The 21127-nt window shown below is 33.2% G+C and overlaps 1 protein-coding gene across 3 annotated transcripts; it reads right to left on the bottom strand.

Annotated features, from left to right (window-relative positions):
• Positions 1-1583: 1583 nt before the first annotated feature.
• On the bottom strand, positions 1584-20240 carry LOC145052637 (uncharacterized). 3 transcript variants are annotated; one of them, XM_079000488.1, is made up of 11 exons: positions 19893-20240; positions 18002-18938; positions 14675-14722; positions 6656-7666; positions 4970-5899; positions 4716-4859; positions 3952-4058; positions 2709-3075; positions 2405-2611; positions 2198-2307; positions 1584-2112 (listed from the first exon to the last, which is right to left on the bottom strand). In XM_079000488.1, exons 2-11 carry the CDS (start codon positions 18923-18925, stop codon positions 1698-1700), a joined length of 4263 nt encoding a protein of 1420 aa, XP_078856614.1. In that variant the 5' UTR covers positions 18926-18938; positions 19893-20240; the 3' UTR covers positions 1584-1697. The 3 variants fall into 3 exon arrangements, with proteins under 3 accessions (XP_078856614.1, XP_078856616.1, XP_078856615.1); XM_079000490.1 differs by having other exon boundaries at positions 1584-2106; XM_079000489.1 differs by having other exon boundaries at positions 4719-4859.
• Positions 20241-21127: the final 887 nt, after the last annotated feature.

Raw genomic sequence — 21127 nt, 5'->3', positions numbered from 1 at the left:
GTTTTTTGAACGAAAAAGCATCTGATCTGGTCCAAAGAGTGGCCCGAATATAGTTCGGGTTAGTATAAAAACAAAACCTATGTATAGCCCGATTAAGGCCTGAGCACACGTAAAAAAATGAGTTTGTATGAAGCCCACATGCATGGCTTGATGGACCTATTAACTAGTCAAAGCCCTGCCATACCCACCTGCATGCGGGGGTTGTCTCGCCTCTCTTATGCGCATATACTACACAAACACAAGTTTTAAACTTATTCTAGTTAAAAAAAAAACTGATTTTTTTAGAATCGTTTACAGAAAACTGGTTTTGCTCATAATGGGTTCGATTTATTGGAAGGTGAAATTTGTTGTTTTTTTTTTCTAGTTTTTTAACCGGTTCTATTTGTTTTGTTTGTTTTGTGTAAATCGGGTAAAACCCAGTTCCAAACGGACGGTTCAGTTCTAACAAGTTCGGTTATTTCAAAACCGGTTCTGGTTTTCTCCATTTGGTTGTCAAAAAACCACTTTGTATTGTGCACTCTACTTGGAACTTGGGAGTTGGGACTATCTTGGGAGCAGATGGGCTCCTCATTACTGGGCTCGCGGGCTGCCGAGTACAAAAGTATTCCAAGAGCCCAAAATACGTGGAGGAATACAACAGATAGGAGGCCGATTATGAAGTCAAGAGATATTGGGAGGGCCGGAGTGTTAGACTGCCATAGGGGCACATCTGCGGCAGAGGCACCTCCTACAGGATTGACGGGAATGTGATTGGACTTAAATCTTAGCCCCATCAAGCTCTATATTAATCACGGAATTGATAAAAATTTAATGCGGAAGTGGGTGCAGATACGACCAAAAGAAAGATTAGGGTCATCAGAATCGATCGAGCAAAGGGAATGAGAAATTTACCAAATTACCCAACAATTATGGGAAAGAACAAGGAAGACAAAGAATGGGAAGCCAGGTAGCTTTTTCATTATAAATGAAGTCTCTTTTCCATGGGAATAATCAACAGAACCACTTGGACCAAACTTCTATCTCTTCACAGTCAAAATCTTTTGCACCATTTTCATTACTAAATTCCAAGTAGCTATACAATCCAGCATTGTTTAAAACCTTTCTTTTTTAATAATGTCTTGAAGAGAGAGAGAGAGAGAGAGAGAGAGAGAGAGGATCTTTTGAAAATGAATGACCTTACCTGTGAAAGATCGATATCAATTGTATACAAGTGGGTTGAAAGTTATGGCTAACACTCATCCGTTTGTCTGCATCTGGGTTCTAATTAAGAGCGCGAACCTGCTTTTGGAGTGGTTGATGAAGGGTTTGTTCATGGTATATGAAAATCGTTGGTATGGTTGTTTTGCTTCCTCCAGCTAAGATGATCATCATGTATGTCCACTTGAGGATTACATTACTTCTACTGGTATGTTTTCTGGTTATTAATAGTATTGCACCCCTGTAACTTTTGATGCCATATAAACAAAAAAAACAAATGCTATAGCTCTTGTGTGTATTTTCTTTTACTTTGTAATTTTCCCTCTTATAAAAAGAAGTTTATCTTGTCTTGTATAGACATGCAACTAGCTATGCGCTGCATAGTATTGAGGAACTATCTTCTATTGAGCCTTTATTAAGTTAATATAAAAGCACAAAAGATGTAATAACAGATTACCATACACTTAGAAGAACATGTATAAATGTTACTTAATATACACTTATGCTATAGGACGGAACTCAATGCCATACACAATAAGACCAGACATATTTTCTTCATAACATGTCAGTTTCAAATCCATAGGAACAAACTCATCATTATGCGTGCTATCAACGTTAAATTCCCACACTTCAACCTCCATCCATCCATCTTCTCTCTGTTCTGGAATCCATTTGATTTTGTCTAAATTCACTGTGTTTGGGTACCTGAAAGAAATGATTTTGGTTCTTTCCTTTCTATGAGGTACTAGATCACGTGCTTTCACTGGGCACTTGAGCCCACGATATTTTTTTGAAAGTTTGAACACAAGGAAACAAGCATAGGTTGTATCTGATGAGAGCATTTTGGTCTCAATGTCACATTTGATACGAAAATCCTGGTGAGATAGAATCTCAACAACCTCTTCAAATCTGCACCTACATTAATTAAGTCTTATAAATTTAAGTGATTCCATGAAATCTGCTAAAGTAAACCTAAGATGAAAGGAGTAATAAAGTAAACCTGGATTCGGTTGGAGGGTTGCACAACTTTATACTTGAAGAGTTGTATATAATTGCTTTTGCAGGTAGCATATGACATCTCTTCCCGTTGACTTCACTTAGGGAGAATAACTGTTCATCATAGAGTTACACGCTTATCATTATGATACCACAAGAATATGTAATTAATTTTTCAAATTTTGTGTTAAGAAAAAGAAAAACATCAGACCTTTTCACCATTGTCAATTAGAACTCCTTTGAAAAGAAGTAAGCACAGCTCTACATTGGAGGCATTTTGGACATTGTTTCCAGACCTCTTAATAATTTCTTTATTATCGGCTATCATTTGTTCTGCTGAGTCCATCTCCAACTTTGTTTTCAAGACTCCTCCCATGTTTGTTCCATCCTTCAATTTTTTATTTTTTTCTAAGTCCACCTATAGACAATTAGATGACCACGTTATGATATTTTTGTACAAATTTCCCCAAAATAAATACAAAAAAGAAGAGAGGTACACTAACTATTTGATTTACCATTGGAATGGCGTTAAACTCTATGCCTTCAACAAATATTCCCCCTATGCCACAATAATACTTTGAAAAGCTTTCTAGTAGAAATTCAAAATCAGTACTTCTGTGATCACTCTGAAACCGAAATAATTCAACTCTCAACCACTGACTTCCACCTTCTTTCCACTCTGCAAAATATGCATTTAAGGTTTCACCCGCCTTTTTATATTTAAGGTTTATGTATATCGGCCTGTTGGAAACCTTTCTTCGATCATAAAACTTGAAAACTAGGTAAGCTCCATACATCGTCTCTGGAGTTAAGAACTCAGCATTTATCTGAACTCCAATATTAAGATTTGAGATGTCCAAGATCTTTGCGACCTTTGGAAATCTGCACAAACATATTACGATTCAGAAAATCGTATGCTATCCAACATATTGATAGATTGTAAAAAGGAGCAAGTGTTGGTAGTTTCTCATAATTTACATGTTAGACTATGATTCTAATAAATATATGTTTCTGTGGGTTTAATTTGTGGCTTACAAATTGGTCAAAAGGTCCAAATAAAGTCAAAAGATCTTTAGTGAATAAGGGTACTTTTGTCTTTTTCAAGCGTTTGTTTTTGTTTGGCTGCAGCTTAATAATGTGTATCAGGTTAGTTACGGAGAGTTTTTGAGATTTGCCATTTCCATTATTCTCCTCTTTTCTTTGTTCCCCCACAAGTAAAATGAGAAGCAAATTTTGGTTCTTCATTTTCTTGTTTCTTTTCTAATTATTCCTTTTGTAAACACTAAACACATATACACATCATCATAGCACAGCAGTTTCATTTTCCACATCTCAAAAGACCACCAAATTATGTGCCCATAAGATGAGAAAAACTACAAAACAAGCCCCCATATTTTGAAATTTGTTGTTAAAACTCGTTGGCTCAAGTCAAAAATGTGAATTCTACTTCAACATAGATTTGACAAAACTAAGGGAATTTCTATCACTTCATTAGAAGTTTAGATCCCAAGCCCAACATGTTTTCCACCATATCTTAGTACAGTCACTTATAAAACTTGTGGTTCCCGAAGCAAGCTCATGCACTCTAGCTAGGTTTTAACCTCATGGATTTGATGCAAACGTTCCACTTCATAAAAGAAGTAGAAATTTTTATGCTAGAGTTCACTCCAAACAGAATGATTTTAAGTTAAGTGACATGTATCACTTGACTTAAAAAGTTAATAGAAAGTGGTGGTAATCACATAAAGTAGACAGAACCTTGATTTTTGAATGGATCTCCACTTCAGAGAAGAAACATCATTGTATGAAAATCTTTTGGCCGGTATCATTTCATTTCTTGATCCATCCATGCTTATTGAAAACCACTGTTGCCATAAAAGATGAGCAAAAATTGAAATTAAAAATGAGTCGGAGAGCATTAATTATATTATGAAAAGGCATGGAATGTTGAGAGAAGATGTCGAGAGGATTAGAAGACAGTGAGAATGATAAGTTATTTATCTAAATGGTTACTTTCTGTCCTGATATATATTATATCTTGCATGGAATGATTAGTTTGTTTCTTGTATAATATTGATGGCTGGTTATTTATCAATATTGTTGCTTGTTTGGAGTTTGGATCTCATGTTTCTACCTCTGATGAGCCTTGAGTTGTTTTTCAATCACCTTTACCTTCTTTGAGATTAGATTATATTAGATATCATTTATCAGTGCTGCATTGAGCTTGCAAGATCATCTAGAAAAAAAAAAAAACATTCCTTTCATTTGAAGAAAACATAATACCCACAGTGGTTTTTCCTTGATATGTAAATAAAAGCCTATGTTGTGTAAATGATTCCTAGATGCAAAATTTTGATTATAGTGCTATTATATTATCTTCTTTTTCTGGCAGGCATGTATGCTATATATGGTAGTGAAGAGATATTCCAAGGAAAACCAACACATGGAATTATTGACTATAGTCTATCGATGTATATTTCGAATGAGGAAAACATATATAATGGTAAAAGAGATTGAGTCACCACTTTTTCGTTGTTAAGGAGGATTCCTGAAGAAAATAGGGAATGGAGATCCTTCTTTGAGATAGTGGAGGGCACCGGATATTTTGACATTTGGATTATTTTCTTATAATCTGTTGGCAGATTTTGCTCCCATTCCCACTCATCCTGTGTATGTGTGAAAGATGAAAACATTATAACTGCATGCAAAGCAGTTTGCTGAATCTTGCTATTAAAAGAAGGCTCATTAGTTTCTCTACTCGTCAAGGTGAACTTACCTGGCAATTGAAGGCTTTTTCAAGTTCCTCTACAACTTTAGCCATTGTTGGTCGATCCTCATGTTGTTCCATCAAGCATTGATAGGCAATGGTTGAAAATATCTCCAACGATTGTGGTTCAATTTGTTGTTTTATAGCATGAAAGATAATATCTTGTATTTTTTGGGTTTTGAAGCTTTTTGCTGCCAACTGTGCAAGAAACACCACTCGCTCGTCTTCAACTGTCGGTCTTGCACTTTTCAGTTGAGCCTCATCATTTGGGAGTTCACGAAGCTGTTGTTTCTGATCAGTTTTGATCCTTTCAACTGCCGATCTCCCAGATAAGATCTCAAATAAAATAACCCCAAAAGAATACACGTCTGATTTCTGTGTTATGGAGCCTGTAGTCATATAGAGTGGATCAAGATAGCCTAAACTGCCTGCACCTTTGAATATGATGAAGTCAGAAATCGCAGCTTTCCAATCGTCCCTAAGAAGAATGCTACTGCTTTTCATGTCACCATGAATCAACTGTTGATCGATTTCAGTATGACTATGAATGTAAGCTAACCCATGTGCAGCATCAACACATATCTTGAGCCGTTGTTTCCATGTTAGACTATTATTGGTCAGATGCTGTTTTACACTTCCTTTAACCATGTGCTCAAAAACAACGATCCTCTCACCCTTCTCTTCACAAAATCCTATAACTGGAACAACATTCTCATGGTTATACCTACAAAGGCTAGCAATCACCTTACAAAATTCTTCTCCATATGAATCCACCGAACGATGGAGCCGCTTTATGGTTACCGTGTTATGTCCACTGAAGTGAGAAAGTTCCCCATAGTACACCTCCCCCAGTGGTCCTTGGTCTTTTATATCATGGAAATTGTTTGTAGCAGACATAACATCATCTAGTGTCGTTCTAAGGGATTCCACTCCCTTCACCTGCATAAATTACGAAAAGATAACTGTAAGCCTTGTAATATTATGTATCCATTCTTGTTTCCGATTTAAGGGGTGTTTGAGATTACTTATTTAAAGTGCTTATTGACTCATTGTGGTTTGACACCTAAGCTATTTTAAATGTTTAGATAGAATAATATTAGAAAAACATATTGACTTAATAAGAATTTTTTGACAAGTTACTTCCTCCTTATTTATTGAATTAAATAAAGGAGTAAATTACACGAATGGTCCCTATGGTTTTGGGTAATTTGCACGCTTGGTCCCTAACTTATTTTTTTAACTCGGAAGGTCCCTACTGTTTGTTTTTGTTACACGTTTGGTCCCTACAATTTGTTTTTGTTACGCGTTTGGTCCCTATCTTACCTAAAAAGACTATTATTTAAATAGAGAAAAATGATGAGGTAGGTAAGGTAAGGTGAGGGGGTGGGGTTGGGGGTGTGTTTATTTAAAGAAATTAAAAAATTAATGACAAAATAGTCCTTTTAGGTAAGAAAGGGACCAAGCGCGTAACAAAAACAAACAGTAGGGACCTTCCGAGTTCAAAAATTAAGTTAGGGACTAAGCGTGCAAATTACCCTAAACCATAGGGACCATTCGTGTAATTTACTCTAAATAAAGAGTTTTTGATAAATTACTTCCACAACAGATTTAACTATAGGTATAATCAGAATTTGCCAAACACTAATATTAGCTTTTTACCAGAAATCTATGTTACCAACAAAATGAATGACTTACATGAGACTTGAATGCTCTCTCAAGTTCTTTCACGACATCAGCCATTGTGGGCCGGTCCACTCGCTTTCCTTGGCAGCATTTATATGCAATTGTTGCAAATATCATTACGGAATCTGGGCAGGTTTCATCATCTATAATGGAAGAGCCAAGTTTCTCAAATTCTTTCTTGAACTTCAAATCGATAATCGTGTTCACTTTTTTCTGCTGGAAGCAACGTTTAGCCATCTGAGGTAGAAGTTCTGGGTAATCTTTGGACAATTGGAATCGAGCCAGTCTTCCAGTCAATGCTTCGAACAAAACCACTCCAAACGAATAAACATCAGACTCCTTTGTCAGCGTACTTGTCAAGACATACTCTGGATCAATATACGCGAGTGTGCCAGCAGCTTGAGTCATGAGAAAGGTCGCTTGCAGATTTGCGGGGCTAATTCTTGACAACCCAAAGTCACTAATCATGCCTATGTAGTTTCTCCCTAATAGAATGTTGGAACTTTTTATATCTCGATGTATTATCCTATGATGTTCTCCAACACCATTATGGAGAAAGTCGAGCCCATAGGCAGCATCCAGGCAAATCTGAAGACGTGTTGTCCATGTATGAATATCATTATTTTCAATATGACTATCAAGACTCCCATTCGAGGCATACTCATACACAAGAATACGTTCATGATCTTCATCACAAAATCCAACAAGTGTGACAAGGTTTTTGTGTGTAAAGTAAGGGAGCACAGAGATTTCTTGCAAGAATTCCCCAGTTCCTTGCCCTGAATTCCTATCTAACCGCTTAATAGCAACAGTGCTTTGTGTTCTTTGGTAGCTTGAGAGTTCCACCGTAGAAACTGTCTTATATCCACCTTGTTTAACATATTTTCTAAAATCGAAATGGAAGAGTTTTGCTTTGTAAACTTTCCCAAATCCACCAATTCCAATTTTATAATCATCGTGAAAATTATAAGTTGCTGACTTTATATCTTCTAGTGGGATTTTCATATGATCCATGTTTTTCACCTGCAACATTGAGTGTCGGTGTAGTGGAAAATAAAAGTTAAATTTCCCGCTTATTATAATATTACTACACACATGAGGATCACATATAACTCAAAGATATTTTTTTTATCATTTCAGAAAACTCAAAAGATCCATAGAAACTAGCTAGTTGTCTTGCAAATTTTTGCTTTATCTTAAATTTCCTCATGCCTTATGCTGTTTTACTTCAATTCCTATGATCAAAAATATACTACTAGTTATAAATGCATGCACAGTCTATTTGATGAATCCCTACTTCGTTACAAAATGTGCTTTCTAGTTTCCCGTTCATTTTTTTTTTTTGTACATTTTCTCTCTCGTTTTCTTTTTCTTTTTTTAAATTTAGAACTAGTGTTCAATTTTATAATTATATATTTCCATTAGCTAAGATAACGTAGCTCCTCCAAAGTGTAACTTCGCCTCCATTTTGACATATCATATATATTTAATATTTGTCTCATTTTAGAATTATCGACTATAACCTTCTGTAATGGTGTAAATTATTTTATATTTTAAGTATATTTCTAATAAATTAAACTATTTAAAATAAACAATATTGATAAAAAATAAAAAAATAAAAAAAAAAAATAATAAAATAAAAAAAAAAAACCTGAAACTAAAGGATATTGTAAATTATAAACAAGATCAAGAGGAATATATATATATATATATATATATATATATATATATATATATATATATATATATATATATATAATTTCTTTGTGAGATCTGGTATGTGTTTGGAATCACTCTATGACCATAAACCGGTCCATCCATGTATGAAAAATAATAGATAACATGTTAAGTCTTAATTAGCATTAAGGAACTTTTACAAAAATACGATAGTGAATGCCCTTAAGAACATATCAGTTTTAAACCTCACAGTCACAGATAGACGGTGAGTGCGACGTAATAATAAACAATTTTTAGCCACCCAAATCACAAGAAAATTTGATACGTTGCCTATTGATGATGGTCTCACCGATGACAATGGTTTTGAGACTAGTTTAGATCATAATAGTGTAATACTAGTCTTGTCTATCATTCGAATCTCATCTTTGATGTAGGTATCGTCTACAAATCAGATATTGTTTACGACACATATTTTGCCCATATCTTAGATCTATATATGATTCCCAGAGTAAAGACCAAAATTTCCAAGAAAAATAGGGTGATGGGAATCAAACATCACCGACAAATGATAAAGAAACAGATGTTGATAATGTCTACGAAAGGAATGTTTAAAAGGTTGATCTTATGGGATCTAATGTTTATCCATCATATCTAGCTAGTTGGTTGTATGGTGTCTAAGTTATAAATGATTTGTTTAGTCATGTTGGCATGATCCATTCTAAATAATTCGTTCCTATATGCATATCAAGCAGAAACCCTGAAAACTAGCCACCAATAATCAGCAAAGGTATCTCATTTTTCTCAGTTTATCCTGAGTGCAACAAGTCAATTGGCAACATTTGTGACAATAAGGATAAACGAAACTCAATAACAAGTCTTTTGCAATAAGGGAATGATGCAAAGCATTCTGACGGATAAAAAGAGGTCGAGAAAGATCAAACATGTTGGTTCAACAACGTAGTCGGACAAATTGATTAGCCCACCATAAGGTCTGGATTGGGTCCTTTGGTGAACCAATCTAGAGAAGAATCGTGACGGTCTAGTCCGACAATCCATACAAGCGTAGGAGAAAAAAGCTAATCACTTTTTTACCATAATTTCATTAAATGCGATCAGATACTCCTGTAATTTCATTAAATGCAATAAGAGGCGACAAGACGGACCAAACCTTTCAGGTTCGGGATAAGATCCATAATGGGGTTTCTTGGGTACTTCTAGCCAGTGAGAGCACCCACAATTTCATAGCAAGGAAGGCAGTGGAACAGCTAGGTGTGCCAATCCAACACCAACCCGGGCTCCGAGATGCATTACTTGACGGTGGTCGAATGACTAGTAGTGGAATTAGCAAGGACTTTTCAGTAGAAGTACAGGGGTTTGAATTCAGTGCACCTATGTTTGCCATCCCCTTGGAAGGGTTTGATATAGTCTTGGGGATCCGGTGGCTACAACAACTCGGAAAGATATTATGAGATTTTATGGTCCGGGAAATGGAGTTCACGGTTAAAAGGAAGAATATTAAATGGTTTGGCGAGTCCTCCGACGCAACAAGCTTGGCAGTGCTCACCTAGAACGATAGCCTAGAACAAAATTTAGACGAACTTTTGGATGAATTTGAAAATATTTTTAAAACGCCACAAGGGATGCCTCCCTCTCGGTCCTATGCCCACCGTATCCGTCTCAAAGCCGACACCAAACCGGTAGCTGTCCGTCCTTACCAGTACCCTCATCTTCTCAAGGACAAAATAGAAAAGCAATGCACAGAGATGTTGAGAAGTGGAACTATCAGACCTAGACAATCACTGTTTTCCTCACCCATACTACTAGCCAAAAAAACATGAAAAAATGTAGCGTTTCTGCATGGATTACAGGGAGCTCAACTCAAAAACAGTGAAAGATAAATTCCTGATACCTATGGTTGAAGAGCTCCTCGATGAGTTGCATGGTGTTTCAGTCTTCACCAAGTTGGATCTAACACTGGGATACCATCTGGTACTCATGTTCCAGCCTGATATTGAGAAAACTGCATTTCGCACTCACCATGGACATTTTGAATTTCTGGTAATGCCCTTCTAGTTATCCAATGCCCCCTCCACATTCCAAATCTTGATAAACGAAGTATTTCATGCGTATCTACATAAGTGTGTTCTCATTTTTTTTTTGATGATATTTTAGTGAATAGCCCCTCTATGTCTTCGAATCGTTTTTGAGCTATTGCAGGCACAATTTATATTTGAAGCAAACGAAATGTACTTTTGGAAGCCGAGAAGTAGCTTATTTGGGGCACATTGTTCATGAAAACGGGGTGGCAGTCGATCAAATAAAGATTGAAGCCATTTGTGATTGGCCAAAACCACACAACATTCGAACGTTGTACGGGTTAACGGGGTACTATTGTAAGTTTATCAAGGACCACAGGGTTATCGCGATTCCGTTGACGGGTATGTTATGTCGTAAGAGTTTTGCGTTTAGTCTCGAGTCCAAACTCGCCTTTAATCAGTTGAACGAAGCGCTCTCCAATTCCCCAGTTCTTGCGTTTCCAGATTTCATAGCAGCTTTTATCCTTGAGTGTGATGTATCACTTAGTGGAATTGGTGTCATATTGCAGAAGGCTTTCTTCAGTCGTAAATTGGTTGATCGTCATCAAAAACTTCCAACCTATGAACATAAGCTAATTGGGTTGGCCAAAGCGGTGGCTCATTGGCTGCCCTGCCTATGGGCTCGACACTTTTTGATCAAAATCGACCACTATAGCCTCCGGTTCTTGCTTGACCAATGGCTAACCACCTCTCCACAACAACATTGCATCAACAAATTACTTGGGTTTGACTTTACTATCGAATATAGAGCAGGGTCGTTAAACTGAGCCACCGATGCACTATCAAGGAAAAGAGGAACAAAATGAGACTGGAGAACTCTTTTTGATGTTAGATTTGCAACCAAAAATATTCTACACTCTAATGCGTTGAAATTGAAACAGATGATGAACTCCGGGAGTTGCGAAGAAGGATAATTGACGGAAATGAGGACAACAAGTAGGTTGTTAAAGACTGGTTGATCATTCATGACGGGTAGGTATATTTAAAATCCAGCTCTCCACTAGTAGATGAAGTGGTTTCAATGGTTCATAATGCCACTCATGAAGGGGTACATAAGGCGATGGAACAGATACGTAGTGATTTTTATTGGAAGGGTTGGATTGGAAGGCTACCATCCATGTTTTTATCCGAGAATGTGTCGTGTGTCAACGAAATAAGTGGGAAACCCTCCAATCAGCTGGACTTCTTCATCCCTTACCTAATCTCCGAAGGAAAGCCGAAGGACAACCTACCTCCATTCTATGAACACTAAGCTTGATTGATTTTTGGGCTTCCTGGAAAACATATTCTGTTACATTTTTAGGTTTTTTTGTTTCCTTTTCAAAAGGTGTAACACCCTGTTTTCATTTTAAATATTTTATAAGAAGAAGCTTTAGTCTATAAAATATAAAGTAAAAATGTATTGTGCTTTAGTGAAATTGCTCAACATGAAAGTTGTAGTAGACAGAATTACAAACCCATGGAGATAAAGAACATCAAAGACGGAACTCGTATGAGAAAGTTACAATTATCTAGAGTTAGTGAGAAAATGGCAGAAACCTGACGACAATGAGGGCAGTTGGCGACATTAAATGCCACTAGCCAACCAACCACCACCAATTAAAAAATGACAGGCCTGCAACAAGTGCACTGCACATCCCTTCTAGGGTGTGGCGCGTCCAATGATTTCCATCCCTATAAATAAAGGACCACCCTCACTCCTTCCTTGCACCTTTTCACTTTCAAGAATCTCTCTCCCTCTCGAGATCTTGGTTCGTCATGATTCGATTTCTTATTATGTAATCTCATTAGCGAAGCTCTAGAAGTTTTGGAGGGATACTTATAAGGAAAGGAAGCATTGAAGTTACACACATAGTCGTCCAGATTACGTCAAGTAATAACTGATTATATTTGTAGCCATTATGAACCTATAGATACTAGATTAGTCATTAATTCCAGTTAAAATTATTGATGGGTCTACTTACGGGAGATGTGTCTATTATAGACACGTTTCTTGGTTGTTGGATTTCAGCAAGGCTATATTTCAAAATGGTCCAGTCTCCCAACTCTTTTGACCGGCCAATCTTATTTGATAGTCATGAAAGTATATTCAGATGAGTTTTTATCATTGTACCATATATTACAGTATGTGTCACATGTATGTTAGGATGTAGATATACTATAGTATGTTGTTAGGTAAGCAGAAAAATTTAGTCTTTTGCTTATTGTTGTTGGATTGTTTATTGTTTTCCTATTATATGTCAACATATTATAAGTTTAAAAGTTGAGGCCGGTCCAATTTTTGTGTTGAGGCCAAAATACTCAGGACGGACCAACTTTATCCTGAAGACCAAATGACGGTCCAGCTTTGTGATGAACGCCATTATTTTTATGCATTGTATGTATATTGTTATATGTGGTATTTTGGGAAACTCACTAAATTTTGGTTTATAGCTGTAAAATTAATGTTATTCAGTTGATTCCTCTTAATTCCTCTGATCGCGGAAAGGCTCCAATGTGATTGTACTCGTATTGAGGAAGCAATTATGTTTTAAGATTTCCATTAAACTCTTTATTATATTGTAACGATGTTTTAAATGAATGTATGACCATGATCTTTTAAGGAAAAACAGGTTTTTGAGTTGTTCTATTATGGTTTAAAAATGAAAATTCTGATTTGAAAAGTGGGATGACATAGAAAGTTTCTTTATTTTTTCACAACTTCAGGTTTCAATATAAATAGGATATGTTGTTATTTATTTCACACAAAGCTAAAGTTGAGTTGGGTGTAATCAATAAATTTCTTTAATTCTTTAATAATTCTTTTACCAAATAGACCACGTTTCCATTTTAATCATTCAAACATCTCATCATCTTAAAAGAATTCTAATCATTTTAAATTCTCTTTTATTTTGACAAATTATGTGATATTTTACTTTTATTTTATTTTATTATTCTTATTATTCCTATTCTTATTTAATTTTTTGTATTGTAATAAATAATGAAATCAATCAAAATCTATCAACGTTCATCCATAAATCACACACGCACACATGTAGAAAATGTTATTGTTGTGGATTTTCGAACATTTGTTTGCCTCAGTCATAGTGAAGAATATTCGGATTTACGACGACTTAGTAGCACACCCTAAAGAGTATGAAGTGATTTATGGTGACATTTAAAACAATACAAATCACTAATTGAAATTTTCTTAATCTAGTTTTATGAAATTTGTGACCAAGTAGATACGACAATAACTTGTGTAAATCCGACTGAAATTGACGCCAATAATTTTCACCATGATCAAAGGAAACAACTATTACTTGGAATCCACAATTTTCATCTCCTACCATATTTTCTATAACTGTAACATATGAAAGAAATTCATTTGGAATTTTATTCATAAGTGGATATGAATTTTGTCTTGCTTGTTCTTGGTTGAAGTATAAGTTATACATTGATTCATCTTGGTAGTAGTAGGAGCCATGAGTTGTTTTTCTCCTTGTTAAAAATGACTTGCACATTCAAGGCTTCCAAAACAAATACTTTTTGTGTCCGTTTGATTCTTAGTTTAAATGAAACAAATTAAACCCCATATAATATGATGTATACACATAAAAAAATGTCTATAAGGATCTTGATTTGTACTCTTGAATTGCATAATTGAAGGTTTACTTTGACTATTTTGTGTTCAATCATAGACATCCACGTGAATGTTTTATTTTGAAAAATAGAAACAAAAAAAATTAATATAAAGAAAGTTAATTAAAATGAACATCGATAGATATTGATTTGATTTTTTATTATTTTATTATATAAAAATAAAACAAAATAAAAGAAAAAAAATCATATAATTTATCAAATTAGAAAATTAATAAAATTAAATGATTAGAATTTAAAACAATGGGATGTTTTGAGTAACTATTATTTTGAATGCAACTTTTTACTTTGTATTAGAGTATTATTATATTATATTATAAGATTTTGTACTTTTACTAAGATTTTAACTAATTAGTAATGATTAATTAGCTGTTAAATATCTCATTAAAATTTAAGAAGTATTAAACTAATTTTCTACAATAAAAACTACACTTGTTTTGCTACTAATGAATTTCCCATGGGTACCCTCGAAACCTCACAACACAACTACCCCCAAGTTCAATGAAATATGGTTGGTTTTGGACCCAATACCTCACTTTGAGAATTCGACTTATAGTATTTTTGAAGGAAAGAAGAAAAAGGGTTATGATAATTATGTTTAAGTTTTGAATTTCAGTACCTTGAAGTCCTCTTCACCTTCTCGATTGTCTTTCAAATTATCTGCAACCTAATATTTATAAAAAGAAAGTTAGTACATAAATATTTTTTCTAATTCACATTATATATATATATATATATATATATATATATATATATATATATATATATATATATATATACACCCTGTTTTCACTTGGAGCTAACCTAAATACCATATACTCCCAAAATCTTGAAACAAAAACCTACTTTATGAAATCAAGCTTGAAATAGAAACATAAGCAAACGCCATTTTGGTTTTATAAACCGTTTTGGTGTTTTGGTGTCATAAATTATTTTTGTGATTTTGAGCAATGATGAAATAGAAATCATTCGAATTCTTTTTAAATGGCTTAGTTTGAATTTTGCTAGAGTTTTGAGTCTGATCTTATGTATTGATATTTATGAATTTATTAAAATTAAAATAATAATCAGGGTAAATATAATAATTTAATAGTTTATGATGATATTTATAGTATTTCAAACATAGATTTATATAGAGGGTATTGTAGTTAACGATAAAAATAATATTTTAAAATGATTATAATATTTTAAAAATGTTAAAAAAAACGATTTGGGAAAATATGATATTTTGAAAGTTTATGAAGAATAAATATGATACTTACAAATTAAGTTGAGCATATATATGATATTTTGATGCTTAAAATGCCATATACAAAATTTCCCTTTTTATAATTACTCTCATTGTAGTGTCTATATTCATTCATATACGATCTCTCTTGATACGTTAAGAAACATTTTATAACTAAAAAAATTATTTTCTTTATTTATAGTTAATTAATTTTTAATACAATATTAACATGAATACAATAGATTATAATTTAATTATTATATAATTATTAAAATATATAGCATTTAAATAATAATAAGTATTTAATTTAATGCATTAAACGTACAAATTCAATAATTTGAATTCGAATATATATATATATATATATATATATATATATATATATATATATATATATATATATATATATATATACTAATAATATGTTTTTATAAATTGTGGTCCCTATAGAAGATAGATATATAGATTGGCATGGGAAATTTTACAACGACGATAATGAGATGACAAGTTTGAAAGTGGTTTGCAAGGTGTTTGATAGTATGTTGTGGGCCTCATGCCTAACTGCCTGCTTTTGCTTTTACTTTTGATTGATTTTTTTGTATTGTTTTTGTAAACGAGGGTGTTGAGGGTGCAAAGTGGGCAAATGTAAAGGCCCAACTTTTTATGTTATATATATATATATATATATATATATATATATATATATATATATATATATATATATATATATATATATATATATATATATATATATATATATATATATATATATAGGGTTAGGTTCATTTGAGATCACCTATAAATTGTGAGACCGTGAGACGCATTTTTTTATTTATTTTTTATTTTTTTTAGTTAATTCATGTTCCCAAAATAATATTTAAAAAAAGAATTTTTTGATTTTTCCATTTATTTTGCATTTTAAAATTATTTTTAGAATATGTACAGTGTAATATTCTATTTAGAATATTTGACGTATTTTTCAAAAAAAATAGAATTTTTTTTTATTTTTTTTATTTTTTTTAGTTAATTCAAGTTCCGAAAATAATATTTAAAAAAAGAATTTTTGGATTTTTCCATTTATTTTGCATTTTAAAATTATTTTTAGATTTGATCTCACGGTCTCACAAAATTAGAATGGTCTCAAATGAACCTGAACCTATATATATATATATATATATATATATATATATATATATATATATAGTGGTAAGAGCTTTTTTCTGGTTCGTTCTGCGCATTTAAACATATTTAAATCCCCAGGACCGATCCTATTTTTGTATATCAAAATTTTGTCAAAGGTTTCATCATCCTATAAAAAAACAAATATGCGAACTTCTCAACACTTAATTTGATTGGGTAAAAACTTAAATAATTTAAACTTTAAGAGTAAATTGCAAAAATAGTCTTATTATATGTGTTCTTTTTTTACATTAGATCTCTAAAAGATTTTTAATGAAAACACTAGGGTTTCTTGGGGCCAATTCAAAGAAAATTGCATACAACATTTAACATTTACGGAGTAATTACTCTTGTCCTATAAAATAAATACAAATGTTTAAGGTTCACAAATACTTAGAGGTGTGGATGTAGGAAAATTTTAAACCCTAACCAATTTTCAGCATATATAAGTACAGAGATTAAGGTAATTTATCCATACTATTAAGTTTGTGTTTAGTGTATGAGCTGACAATATAGCTTTTAGCAAAAAAAAAAAAATTAGTGTCTAATAAACAAGATGTCGCTAATTAACTAAGTAATAAAGTAATAAAGAAAAAATTAGATAATAAGTTAGATGAAAAATATAACATAACATAAATGATATTTGGATATATTATTAAAATTTAAAGTAATTGGGTATGAAACCTTATTCAAATAAATGTGATTATTCTTGATTACAATGTTTTTTTAATGAGATTTAAAATTTGTTTTGAAGTATAATTTTTAAAATAATAAATAAATAATTATGGTCCTTTTAGTAAAATTTATTTGGAATGTTAATTACTCTAAAATTTAGAAAGAACGAAAAAAAAAAAAAAAAAAAAAAAAAAAAAAAAAAAAAAGTTAAAGTCAAACTATAATATGCGTTATTTTGATCTCTTATTATATTTCTATTTGGTAAGGGTGTTAAAAAAAAAAATTTGAAATGAACACCATCATAACGAAAAGTTTTGGTCTCTCCTAAAATAAAAACTATAATATATATTTATATGTATATTTTTAGCGAAAAATGAGCATTTAAGATGTATTTGCAAACTTGTGGGAAAAAATGTAATAAAATTATTAAGAAGTTATCTTAAATATTTATTTAAAAGAAAACTTTATAACCTACTTCAATAGTCTTATTCAACACCAAATTACATTAAATAATAAACTACTTATGCCCACTCAACACAATCTAAGTGTTTAGTTGTACTTTCTCTATTCTTCACATTTTTAAGTCATATGATTTTGTGTAGTTTGTTAAGGTTTACATGGTAGTTCAAATTTTACACTGTTTGAATTGTGTGACTGCCTCCAAAAATTAAATACAAAGAATAAATTTAATTTGTTGCCGCAAGTATAAGAGTTGAAATGCGGGTAGTAATTAAATTTACAACTCCCCAACACCCCATTATAAAATTTTGCACGTGATCATTTATATAGTGCATATAGATGTTTAAATGAACTATTGATGAAATAACGATCGAAAATGAGTAGTCAATGTATATAGCAACTTACTTGTTGATGTGCTAACGCCTCCTCAAATTTATGTTGAAGCTCCAAAACCTGCTCAAGCTTTTCCACAACCTCAATGATCGACGGGCGTTCCTTGCGTTCTCTTTTAAGGCATTGATATGCAATAGCAGAAAAAAGATCCAAGGAATCTGCGCTCATTTGTTTTCTTAGAATTGGATCTATGATTTCCATAAGTTTTCCTTCTTTATAATACTGGTGTACCATAGCACCAAGAAGCGGTTTCCCCTTTTCATTTACTAGTCTTCCACAAAGAACTTCCATTAATACCATCCCAAAAGAGTATATGTCCGACTCTTTTGTTAGAACACCAGTTTCAATGTATTGAGGATCCACATAGCCAAATGTACCAATGGGATTGGTAACAAATTCACTGAGTTGCGGATCAATTGTAGATAAGCCAAAATCAGCTATCTTTGCATGCCAACTTTTGTCTAAAAGAATATTTGCGCTATTCAAGTCACCATGAATAATTCTCAGCTGGGTTTCTGTAGGATTATGAAGATAACTTAAGCCACGAGCTGCACCAAGGCAAATTTGGAGGCGCTTCAACCAAGTGAGGTTAGCACTATGTAAATGTAGGTCGAGGCTTCCATTTTTTGCAAACTCGTAGACAAGGATCATCTCGTTCCCCTCATCACAGAAGCCAACAAAGTTTATGATATTTTCATGTCTACATTCAGAAAGAACCATAATCTCTTCCCAGAACTCTGATGATCCTTGGCCAAATGCTCTACGAAGCCGCTTGAATACGACAGTGACAGAGCCTGCAGCCCCAATGAGCACTCCTTTGTAGATTTGTCCAGAACCACCACGCCTAATCATATATTCATCAGCGAAGTTGTTTGTTGCTTGTAATATATCTTCCAGAGGAATTCCTAAGTGAGCAAACTTTTCTAGGGACCACATGATTCGTTTGTTTCTGACAAAAGTTTTCAAGAAAACAGATTGTAACAACTGAAAAGGCACAAAGGGTGATGAGGTTCACTGATGATATATAAAGCCAAACACATTAACTAACCAGGAATTTTCGTCAGGGACAGCACAAAAAAAAAGATCCGGATAAAATGTAAAGAGTAATACCAAATTAACCACAAAAAACAACTTAACATAGAAAGTCAGGGAAAGGAAGATTTTTACTGTGGTTTTCCCATGTGATCTTAATGACAGAGTTCAAAACATCAATATTTCAAAAGGATTGGAACTTTGGAAACCCAAACCCCCAAACCTACAACTAATTCCAATGGGATTGGTACTTTGGAAACCCAAAATTCAGAATGGTCAAACACTTGATTGATGATTAGGCATAACTGCATCAAAATGAAATTAAAAGGTTTATAATGAAAAGTTGCAGTTTATAACAAAAACCAGCAGAAATCTTGAACAAGATGAAAATCAAAATCATCAACCAAAATCGATTTTGTTCCCAAAATTATAAATCAAAATCATTAACAGCTAAAATATATTGAAAACAAAGAACCAACAAGTTGGGAAGGTACAAGATGACAGATACAACACAATCACGTGGAAAAACTAAGCAATATTAGGCCAAAGATATCAAATCACTAACCTAAGTAGCTAACAAACTAAGCATAGAGATTAGCCACAAACAAAACGTCCCCAACACCATTGACCATCACACATTTGTTTTGGGTTTTAATTTGAAATTTCTAATCCCATTACTAACAAATATACCATTGACAATCCCAATTTATCAAAGATACATTGCAGATTGTTTGGTCAAAATAGATGTTAAGCTTGAAATTGAACTCAAAATTTATAATTGCAGTTCACCAATTGAGATGCGAAAAAATTGATGAACCACAACATGTTCGGAAATTTCGATATGTAAAATTACAGGGAAAGAGATGCTAACCTTGCAATATCTTTTTTTGATGAGTACTAGGAACTCGAATAGAAATTAGTACCAGGAAATCGAATAAAGCCTAATGCTTTATAAAAGAATTATTCACTGCTGATTTGCGAACATATTTAGTTGTAATTTCGATGTTGTGGTAGCTGAGTCCTGCGTTTAGATGAAATCGATAGACTGGTCAATGGTTCATAAATCGAAGATTCCGCTACCGAACGCCGCCTAAGGATCGATTTTGTGAAGATGGTGAGGATGACCAAATCGAATCCCAGTCCCTTCGTCAACAACCAGTGAAGTCCCTTCGTCAACAACCAGTGAAGCAAGAAGACGAAGCAATAAGTGCCTCTACAATATAATTTATCTAATCATGCAAATCTGACGGGGGAATTTTATCCGCACTTAAAAAGTTGATGATTACAGACATGACTTTTTGACTATTTTATATTATTTTGATTTCTTTTTGTGATTATGAACAGTTTTTAATTTATATTTACCATTTCTTTTTAGTTTATTATATATTTATAGTTTCCACCACTTTTAGTTTATTGTAACTGCTTTTGGTCTAAGATATTGTTAGATGTTACTTGAAGAAGGTTATATTGGTGTGAACTTTGTATAGACCATGCAATATGTTAGTTCTTTTATTAGCGATAAATCATAGTTATTTATTGTATTTATCTAGTCTCTATATTTTAGCATATTTTGTTATGTTATCTTTGTATTCTCTGTATTATATATAGTATTGAATACAAGGAAATCTTTTAAGGTGAACTTTATACGCCTTATATGGTATCATATTAGGTCTCTTTTTCCTCTCACTATGATTGACGGCAACCAATCTTCTGATTCTTCTTCTCTTTCTCTTAACACCATTCTCCACATGATCACTGTCAAACTATCCCCCACAAATTATTTACTATGGCGTAATCAACTTCTCACCGTTCTCGCATATCAAAAACTATCGGGCCACATCGATGGCACCATAGTTGCCCCTTCAAAAACTTCAGCCCCTAATGCTACTGGTGTTTCTGCCCCAAACCCTGCGTACGCCTTATGGCTCGAAGCAGATCAAAAAGCTTTTCTCATCATTCAAGCTTCTCTCACTGAAGTTGTAATGGCCAAAACCCTAGGTCTTACCACAACTCACGAAGTATGGAATGCTCTTCAAGTTGTTTATCGACAAGATTCTAAAAAACGTATGGACATTCTTCGTGATAGCCTGCGTTAACTTCAAAAAG

This window comes from Lactuca serriola, chromosome 5 (genome assembly GCF_051521515.1).
Source record: "Lactuca serriola cultivar US96UC23 chromosome 5, Lser_US96UC23_V15, whole genome shotgun sequence".
Lineage (NCBI taxonomy): Eukaryota > Viridiplantae > Streptophyta > Magnoliopsida > Asterales > Asteraceae > Lactuca > Lactuca serriola.
Note: the sequence above shows the minus strand (reverse complement) of the source record. Positions and strands in the feature narration are given on the sequence as shown.